Source organism: Oreochromis niloticus, linkage group LG8, assembly GCF_001858045.2.
Source record: "Oreochromis niloticus isolate F11D_XX linkage group LG8, O_niloticus_UMD_NMBU, whole genome shotgun sequence".
Taxonomy (NCBI): domain Eukaryota; kingdom Metazoa; phylum Chordata; class Actinopteri; order Cichliformes; family Cichlidae; genus Oreochromis; species Oreochromis niloticus.
Genome location: NC_031973.2, coordinates 36,698 through 47,515, shown reverse-complemented (window position 1 = coordinate 47,515; position 10,818 = coordinate 36,698). Strand labels below are relative to the sequence as shown.

The 10,818-nt window shown below is 39.5% G+C and overlaps 1 protein-coding gene across 1 annotated transcript; it reads left to right on the top strand.

The window, feature by feature from the left end:
* Nucleotides 1-2,503: 2,503 nt before the first annotated feature.
* LOC100710859 (gastrula zinc finger protein XlCGF57.1) lies at nt 2,504-8,206 on the top strand. Its single transcript, XM_019362361.2, has 3 exons — nt 2,504-3,320; nt 4,588-4,855; nt 6,350-8,206. Exons 2-3 carry the CDS (start codon nt 4,600-4,602, stop codon nt 7,960-7,962), a joined length of 1,869 nt encoding a protein of 622 aa, XP_019217906.1. The 5' UTR covers nt 2,504-3,320; nt 4,588-4,599; the 3' UTR covers nt 7,963-8,206.
* Nucleotides 8,207-10,818: the final 2,612 nt, after the last annotated feature.

The following is a 10,818-nucleotide window of genomic DNA, read 5'->3' as shown; positions in this document are numbered from 1 at the left end:
ACCAAAGTGCTTGCTCATAGGGGGTCACCTGATTGTTGGGTTCTTCCACCCATTCTCTTCCACCCATCCTTTCCAGGGTCGCTGGAGCCTATCCCTGCTGTCTTAGTGCAAGAAGCAGGGTACACCCTGGACCACTGTCACAGCGCTCTGTATCTATTATTATTGTAGGGTCTACCTTACAATATAAAGTGCTTTGAGGTGACTGTTGTTGTGATTTGGCTCTGTATAAATTTGGCTCTTCCCTGAACCTGGTTCTTATGGAGGTATCTTCCTGGTAAAGGGGAGTTTTTCCTTCCCACTGTCACCAAGGGTTTTTGTTCTGTATTATTGTATGGTCTTTACTTTACAATATAAAACAAAGTGAAGTGACTGTTGTTGTAATTTGTGCAAAATCCTAAAATATTTGTTAATATTTAATATTGACACTGCCATCTTTGACAGGCCACGTGTTTTTCATGAAGGTGGTGGAGCAAATTAAATTATGTTAATTGATGGAATATTTATTTTTCAGATCAAGTAAAGCAAAAATTGTCTAATTACTTAGTGCTGCAAAAGTCTTATTCTGTGTGATGGATGCAAAGTAGAGTCAGAATTGCTCAATTAGTGAAAGAAAACATGAATCTTGGCCCAAGTATTCTTTTAAGTAGACTGAGCCATGGAGCCACCAGGTTCCTTAGCAACAATTGCTAGGAAACTTAATTATCGTCACAGCAACCTGATGCATCCTATCTGTTCTATTAAAGGTGGTGCTAGGTTACAGAACATCAAACCTTTATGCAGACATGTATTAAAGGCAAACTCGTCAAAAATACAAACAGATGTTTGCTTTCCTGCTAAACAATGAATTCATTTATATCACCATCTCCTTTATTAAAACATGTTTATCTTCAAATTAATATTAGAAACCAATTACGTAAATCATTTATACAGGAGTTCATAATTGTTTTCAAAATGTAACAAATTGAAGTTGTCTATTAGTGAAGTTGCCATAGCAACCAGATTTGTGCAATTGCATAATGTGTAGTGCTGCCTCCTTCACAATTTCTTACTTTTTTGCATATTTGTAACACTTAGATGTTTCAGATTATTAAACAAATTTTAATACTAGACCTAGATGACAATTGTAAATACAAAATACAGTTTTTTTTAAATTATGATTTTATTTATTAAGGAAAAAAGTTATCCAAACCTGACCCTATGTGAAAGAGTAGTTGGCTTCTTAACCTAATAACTGGTTAAGGACCACTGGCAGCAACAGTGCAGGGTTTTCCATCATGAACGGCCTATTTAAGAGCGTATGTAATTTAAGTCCAGAATTTATGGTTCTTTTTGGTCAGCAGTGGTTTGCTCCTTGGAGCTGCCCCATGAATGACATTTTTGCCCAGTCTCTTTCTTTCTCTTGAATCATAAACTCTGAGCTTGACTGAGGGCAGTAATGAGTAGTAGTTAGGGTCTGGGCATCAGTAGTGAAAAAAAATTCTATTCTATTATAATCTATTTCATTTTATTCTTTAAAAAATCAGGAAGATGGCAAATACTTTGACACAGCACTGTATAGTGAAACCTGCACACTTAGGTTATCCTCTTGTCAATAACAGGTACAATAATGAAAGACATTTTTATATACACCAAACCAATATGTAACAGTATACTGTAAATGGGTAACACATTTGCAAAAGCAAATCACTGCTTTGGTTAGGATTCTCTACACAGTACAGTTTTGTAGTTTGTATCAGTTGAACATGTAGTATATATGATGCTTTTCTGTACACTTTAGAGGCATTATTTAACTAAAATTCTTAGCTAATTTACAATCACAGATGTTCCTGATGTGCATGTGTTTGGGAGAAAGCTGGAGTAGCTGACTTCAGGAACAGGGAGAACGTGGATACTCTAAGATCTCAACCAAGAATCTTGTTGCTGTGAGGCAACACTGCCAGTCCACCAATGAGCCATCCCATTAACAAGTGTTACTTGCTATGAGGCTGATAAAGTACACAGGTCACCTACTCAACCTTGTGATTCAAACCAGTACACTGAAGTCAGAATGCATTTGATTAATAAAATTTGTATTCATTCATCCCATGTCCTGGTTGCAAAGGAAAATATACTGCCTAGTAATCATTACTATGCAATAACCAGAGGCTCCTGAAATTGTCTCTCATGATGATAGGGTGAATCTGTGGTTCCATATTTTTTGCTGTTGGTTTGATTAAAGTTGAGACTGGAGTGAGATGAACTTGTTTGTGTATGTTTTTTCTTTCTTTTGTGGTTTTCTTTTCAGAAAGTGACACAAACACAGTCTGTTATATCATATTATCCAAAGCTTTATTCAGCATTTTATCTGTTTCTTTTTAACTATGTGCAAATGATGCTTTGCTTGTCCCTCTGAGTAACATTGTTGATTATCAACAAAATAAAATACATAAGAAAAAAGAAAATACAGTAGTGGAAAGTAACCAAGTAAATTTAATTAAGTATTAAATTTAAGTTAACTTTTTATGTTTTCTTTTTTTGGCCGTTCCCTTTAGGACCTTTAGGGTTTCCACGGTGGATCATCTACCTGTCACACCAACTCTCTGCATGTCCTCCTTCACCACATCCATGAATCTTATTTGAGGTCTTCCTCTTTTCCTCCTGCCTGGCAGCTCCATATTTAACATCCTTTCCTTACTATCCCTCCTCTGTGCATGCTCAAACCATCTCAAACTCACCTCTCTATTTTTGTCTGACTCGGGTTTTTATGTACTTGATGTTATGTATTTCCATGTTAAAATACTTCACTTAATATTTAGTACAAACGTTTAGTTGCTAGTTAAGATTTAAAAAATAATATATGAATGAACAAATTTAAATTGTACCATATTTTTTATATGTGAAACTATCCAGGAGTATCTAAAATAATCCAGTGCATCACCAAATACAATAGGAGTGTGGGCTTTAATGACTCATCATGACTTAGCAGTTTAATATGACTCTAATACTGACTTTGTTTTATACTTACACCGTCATAATGCTGGTCATCTTCTATGATGACACAGCACGGGCGTAGGAACCGTTTGTTGTCTGGACTGTGTTGCAGGAGGGAAGAAAATAAAAGCGGGACTTGCTGTCATGTAGCTGGCCTTCTTGCTGCTGGATCGATGCTGCGGACAGATGCAGGAAAATCCTCGTGATTGATTAACACGGAATAAATTTTCGGAGCGTCACACACACAAACCTGGAGAGGCATCCGCCGGAAGCGGCTCACCCAGGTGGGCGTCAGTGAAGACGGGACAGAGGTCAGAGTGACGCTGAAGTTGTCAGGGTCTGCTGCACAGGTAATTTTTTCTTTCTGTGTGTGGATGCAGTTTGTTCTTTGGTAGCTGCTCATGTGCACGGGTGAAAACCTGCAGCAGGCAGCACATGTGCTCAGAGACATTATGTAAGGAGGAGACGTGGCACTCGGGAAATCCCGAGGAGAAGTCTGTGGGCGTGGTCGATTAAGCCAAATAATAATAGTAATAATAATGTCCTACCTCTTTTTTTAATCATTTCCTTCGACCTCAATAAAAAACGTTATGCAGTGCAGGTGTGAAAGAGAAGTCAGATATTAGTGTGAGGGCGGACGTGGCTCTGCTGAGGTGAAGCTGCAGAAAGAAGCAGCTCATACACAGATAATTACACGCCCAACCTGTCTGTAATATGTTGTTTAATGCATTATCACGTCATTACATGTTTTGTAATTTTAAGTAAATAGAAACATACATAAAGTGAAATTTATTGCCCTATAACGTCCTGCTGGAGAAATGATACAGTTTTCCGCCTTTACTGAAGTTTTCTGTGAGTCCGTTCTGTGCTGTTGCATTTTGGCATCATCTTATATTTAATACTGAGGTTAAGTGTCACAGCTAATCAGATAGTGCTAAGTGGATGAAAGCTTTAATTCTGGCATGTTAAACCGTTTGTATTGTTGTGTTTGATTGTACTGATACTCTGCATATTAGTTTAACTAACTCTAATATACTGTAACTTTCACATACTAAGACAGACTTGTGAATAGCTGCACTCACAGATATGTGTTATGTAAAAGTGCTTATTAAGGTATAAAGTAAGTCATCTTTCTGTTATGGAGAAGTTAAAGAAAGAACGAAACATGAGTGCCGTTCTGTGTGCTCACTACTTAGAAATCGCTGACCTCTGAAAGTCAACATACCTGACACAGACTTTAGAAACTCAGGTTTGAGTGTTTCCCCATTGATAGAGTGGATGAGTTGACTGATTGATTCCAACATGCTGGCAATCTGTCTGCTTTCATGAATTTCATGACAGTTCATTGAAACCTTTCAATAATCTGTGTGAGAGTCATCGCAGTCAGCAAGAGTCAGAGCCAGACAGGTTGCCTTCCAACAGGCGATGGTAAATACTTATAATCATTCTCAGATGGCAAAAACGTGTGCATTGGCAAAAAACAACCTTTTTAAAAAAAATAATTTTGTGGTACAGGTATTTGTGTAATTAATTGTGTAATTACAGTTTCAAATAGTTATACCTGCAATTTATGCACTGAGGACCTGTTTGAATACACAGTGTGCATGTGTGTTTCAGTGTTTCCTGCAGATGTTGCAGACTGAGGAAGAGGTTCCGTGGAGCATGAGTCTGGACCTCGGCAATATTAAGGAGGAACAGAAGGATCTGCTCAATGACTCGGACGAGGCTGACTTCATCAGGTTCTCAGTCACTGATGTTGCTGTGAAGAGCGAAGATGATGAAGATAGACCCCAGTTTTCACAGAGTAATCAGAGCCCAGCTGAAGAGAAAACCGAGGGAGAGCCTCCAGGCTTGTCTTCTTCTGCTGCTGCTTCACAGCTTGCAGGTATCAGGAATTTGGCTCATTTGATCTAGCAAACATTATTTTTGCAGTTAATAAAAGAAATCAAATAAAATTCAGCTCTCGCGTCTGCAGGCGGTCTTTATCCTTCAAGCTCGGGTCCTCTACCAGAGGCCTGGGAGCTTGAGGGTCCTGTGAATAATCTTTGGGGTCACGGCACCTATTGCTCCGATTACCCCTGGCACCACTTTTACCTTCACCCTCCACATCTTCTTGAGCTCTTCTCTGAGCCCTTGGTATTTCTCCAGCTTCTTGTGTTCCTTCTTCCTGACTTTGCTGTCCTTCGGTATCGCTATGTCTATCACTATGGACATCTTTTCCTGTTTGTCCACCACCACTATGTCCGGTTGGTTAGCCACCACCATTTTGTCCATCTGTATCTGGAAGTCACACATGATCTCAGCTTGGCCATTCTTGACCACCCTAGGGGACGTTTCCTATTTTGACCTCCATCGGACCTCTACTCCACTACCAGCCACTTGGTTATTGCATTCCATGTATGCCCTGCCTGCTAGCATCTTGCACCCTGCTGTTATGTGCTGGATTGTCTCATGGGCATTTTTACACAACCTGCACCTGGGGTCTTGCCTGGTGTGGTAGACCCCAGCCTCTATGGATCTTGTGCTCAGATCTTGTTTCTGTGCTGCCATGATTAGTGCCTCTGTGCTGTCTTTCAGTCCGAGTTTGTCCAGCCACTGGTAGGATTTCTGGATGTCAGCCACTTCCTTTATCTGCTGGTGGTACATACCGTGCAGGGACCTGTCCTTCCATGATGGTTCCTCCTCTTTCTTGGGTTTCTGCTGCCTGAGGTGTCATGGCCATCTTTTGGCCACCTGTACTTGTCTCATCCTGGACTGTGGTACTGACACTGACCAGTCCCCGGCCTCCTTCCTTCCGCTTAGTGTACTGTCTCTAGGTGCCGTACTTGGGGTGAAACCCTCCATGCATGATCAGAAGCTTCCTCGTATAAATGTAAATATCTTCATGATTAACTCTTTGAAAAGAAGTTCTGATAAGACTTGTATAAGCTCTTTATATGTTTTCAATCATTTCATTTGATCTTTCTCCTGGTCAAATCCCCCCATACATGAATATGAGAAGATATCTGTTAATAAATAATCCTTTTTTCTTTTTTTTAAAAAAAAAATTGTATTTATTTTTTGTTACTCAATTGAAAGGCTAATATTTGAAGTCTGCGGATATCTTCAGATCAAATGTTAGAAGATCTAAATATCTTACACTTTTTATGGAAATGTATAACTTGGTCTACATAGTCTTTCATTTTTTTAAAGCCCTTGTCAGTGTTTTGATAAAGCAAGGTGAAAATGAACATAATTACACAATTATTAATTTTACTCGGTTTCCAAGAAAAGGTTGCAAAAAAATATATTTATATTGCTCTAAATATTAATAAGAGGTCTAAGGAAATGTGTCAGTACACAGTCACAGCTGTGCTTGTGTCTTTATTGCTCCCTGCAGATGTCCAGCGGATCTTGGTGATTAAAGAAGAGGTTCCTTGGAGCTCATGCCATGATGACCTCCTCCACATTAAGGAGGAACAGGAGGAGCTCATTCCTGGATGTGAGGGAGAACAGCTTAATAGGCCAGAAGAGGATAACATCAACAGGTTCCCATTAACTGCTGTTTCCATAAAGAGTGAAGATGATGAAGAAAAACCCAAGTTCTTCCAGGCAGAGCTTCTAACCAGCAGCTCAGCTAAACAGATAAAAACAGAAACTGATGCAGAAGACTGTGAAGCAGCAGAAACAGCCAGGAACGCAGATCTGAACAGTCATATACAGCCGAGGGCTGATGGAAAGGCTTCAGACTCTTATGAAACTGAAGTCAGTATTGATGATGACGATGATGAAGACGACGATGATGACTGGCAGGAACATTGGTCAGATTCTGAACTTGAAACAGAAGACAGTGACAGCGGCTGGAAGGAGAGCGGTACTGATGAGTCGGAAGTAAAAAGTGATATGAGAAGGGAGTCAGCAGAAGGGTCTACCAGCTGTTTGGTTAGTAAGAAATGTTTTAGGGTGAAGCAAAATGCAGAGTCACACATGACAGTCCTCACAGGAGAGAAACCATTTAGCTGCAATGTTTGTAAAAAAAAATTTAGAGATCTGTACAACTTTAATAGACACATGAGAGGCCACACAGGAGAGAAACCATTTAGCTGTGATGTTTGTGAAAAAAAATTTAGAGATCAGTATTATCTTAAGACACACATGAGAATCCACACTGGAGAGAAGCTTTTCACGTGCAGTGTTTGTGACAAAAGATTCACACAGAGTTTAAATTTCAAGACACACATGAGAATTCACACGGGAGAGAAACCATTTAGTTGTGAGTTTTGTGGAAAACGGTTTAACCAAGAGGGAAATTTGAAGATGCACAAAAGACTCCACACTGGAGAGAAACCATTTGGTTGTGATTTTTGTGGCAAAAGATTTCACCAAGAGGGAAATCTGAAGATGCACAAAGCACTCCACACGGGGGAGAAACCGTTTGGTTGTGGGGTGTGTCATAAAAGATTTTCACAACTAGGTGATCTCAAAAGACATGAGACTGTGCATGCAGTGGACAAACCATTTAACTGTAGTATTTGTGGTATAAATTTTACCCAGAAAAAGTATTTCGAGAGACACATGAATGTCCATTCAGGGGAGAGACCTTTTGGTTGTGATGTTTGCGGTAAAAGATTTAACACTAAGCGAAATCTTGAGATGCACACCAGAGTCCATACAGGAGAGAAACCGTTTGGTTGCGATGTTTGTAGTAAAAGATTTTCACAGATGGGAATTTTAAGGAGACACATGAAAGTTCACATGGCAGAGAGACCATTTGGTTGTGACACTTGTAATAGAAGATTTAACAATAAGAGGAATTATGAGACACACATGAGAGTCCACACAGGAGACAAACCATTTGTTTGTGAAGTTTGTGGCAATCAGTTTGCACAGCTAGGAATACTGAAAAGACACATGCTAATTCACGCAGGAAAGAAACCATTTGGTTGTGATGTTTGTAAGAAAAGATATTTACGAGTAGAGGATCTAAAAAGACACCAGAGTATCCACACATAAGAACATTCAGTTGTTAATATGATGAAAGATTTAAATGTAAAAAACATTTCAAGACATACCTGAGGGAAATAGTTTTGTTGTGATCATGTTAAATACCGCCCTCTGGTTGTGATGAAAAATTAATCAAAGTTTGTTGGGGGCTTTTTTAATTGGAAAATTTTGCCTTAACCAAATCTGTGTTTACAGTATGACGGTTACATCTCTTAAATATGCAACATTGTTCAAAGCAAAGCTATAATGGGAACTGATCTGGAAATACATGCAGTATTTATTTTCAGTGTTAACTTTAGGAACCAATGACCAGAGCCTGTATTAAATCATACTAGAAACCTCTAGCTATAGGTTAACATGAATACACTGAGAGTATACTCACACTGGGTGATCAGCTAACTTCAGTGTGCTCGAGCTGAGATGTTCAGAACAACTGAAATGTGCTTGGACCTGTAGCAAAGCACAGTGTGAGCTCACCGTAAGGCTATTAGTTCTCAGCATTAATAATGCCAAAGAAGCTCTATTAACATTAAAGTTAATGTTGAATCAATTCAATTCAATTTTATTTATATAGCGCTAAATCACAACAAAAGTCGCCTCAAGGCGCTTTATATTGTACAGTAGATTGCACAATAATAAATACAGAGAAAAACCCAACAATCATATGACCCCGTATGAGCAAGCACTTTGGCAACAGTGGGAAGGAAAAACTCCCTTTTAACAGGAAGAAACCTCCAGCAGAACCAGGCTCAGGGAGGGGCGGGGCCATCTGCTGCGACCGGTTGGGGTGAAAGAAGGAAATCAGGATAAAGACATGCTGTGGAAGAGAGACAGAGATTAATAACAGATATGATTCGATGCAGAGAGGTCTATTAACACATAGTGAGTGAGAAAGGTGACTGGAAGGGAAAAACTCAATGCATCATGGGAATCCCCGGCAGCCTACGTCTATTGCAGCATAACTAAGGGAGGATTCAGGGTCACCTGGTCCAGCCCTAACTATATGCTTTAGCAAAAAGGAAAGTTTTAAGCCTAATCTTGAAAGTAGAGATCGTGTCTGTCTCCTGAATCCAGAGGACAGAGAGACTCAAGAAGAGCTTCTATCCTCAAGCCATCCGGACCCTAACCCCCCCCCCCCCCCCCCCCCCCACACACACCCACCATCTCACATCATCTATAATTGACTGAGACTCTCCTCCAAACACTCAATTCCTTTAACTTCCTTTAACTTTAAATATGTTTATAGTGTCCATTCTGTAAAATAGTCAGATGTCTATTCATATTAATGTACAGAATTCACCTGCTGCTGCTGCTTCTACTGCACATTCACCCAATGTATATACTATATATATATATTTATAATGTTATTCCTCTACCCCCCCCCCCCCCCATGTTTTTGCACATGTCGAGGATCGTGTCAGGATACATTTCACTGTGTGTTATACTTGTATAACTATGCATGTGACAAATAAAGAACCTTGAACCTTGAACCTTGAATCCAAACTGGAAGCTGGTTCCACAGAAGAGGGGCCTGAAAACTGAAGGCTCTGCCTCCCATTCTACTTTTAAATACTCTAGGAACAACAAGTAGGCCTGCAGAGCGAGAGCGAAGTGCTCTAATAGGGTGATATGGTACTACAAGGTCATTAAGATAAGATGGGGCCTGATTATTTAAGACCTTGTATGTGAGGAGCAGGATTTTGAATTCAATTCTGGATTTAACAGGAAGCCAATGAAGGGAAGCCAAAACAGGAGAAATCTGCTCTCTCTTTCTAGTCCCTGTCAGGACTCTTGCTGCAGCATTTTGGATTAGCTGAAGGCTTTTCAGGGAGTTTTTAGGACATCCTGATAATAAAGAATTACAGTAGTCCAGCCTGGAAGTAAAAAATGCATGAACTAGTTTTTCAGCGTCACTAAGCGACAGGATATTTCTAATTTTAGAGATGTTGCGCAAATGGAAGAAAGTAGTCTTACATATTAATAAAGTCTTGCCCCCGACACCCCTCCCTCTGGTCTTTCTCTGCTGGTCTAGGTCTCGTACCCAGGGGGGTTAGGGTTAGGGTTAGGGTGACTAACATAACAATGTCAAATTGGCCTCGCCTGATCTCACCATGTCCAGATGTCCAGATAAATGTTTGCTTTGTTGGAAACTTTCTGCCTAGTTTGCTTAGAAAAAATGGCAAATATGACTTTAATTTATGCAGCTGTCACTTTAAAAGTAACAGGACATGTTTGGAAACACTGTTCATGGAAATAAAAGCTCTGTATGGGGGTTGAGAAGCAGAGCAGAGCACATTGAAGAGCTTTTTTTTCAGTTGTGATATTAAGCATACGACTTTAAATAAAATGTGATGCAAAGCGACTGCTGACTGTCTAAGAAATGTAGAAAAGTGATTTAAAATATGAGATACAGAAATAAGATCGCATGCAGTTGAAGGCAAACACTTGCATTCATAAAATGTACTTTGATATTAATCAAGTTGCAACTATATAAATCAAACTAATATAAGACACAAACACTCCTGTAGCAGAAGAACACAAGATGATCACTAATGTATAATGTTTACACATATAAATTGCTGATATGTGATAGTCTTCTTTGTTCAATGTGTAGCAGTCATCTGACTTGTGTATACACAGAGGAGCTGTGAAACATCCTCTCCCTGTATGAGATTCTATAGAGAAGGAGGAAGTTCTTCTGTGGTTTGCTTGAGTAAACCACGTTTTGTTTGATGATGAATTGCAGACATTGTGCTTTAAATGCTGAGAGTTTCTCTTACTTTAGCCTTCGTCATCAGGCCTTCACAGACCTTGTTCGGTTTGTATCCGATCCCTTTTCAAAGGTTCATTAAACAATATAAAAAT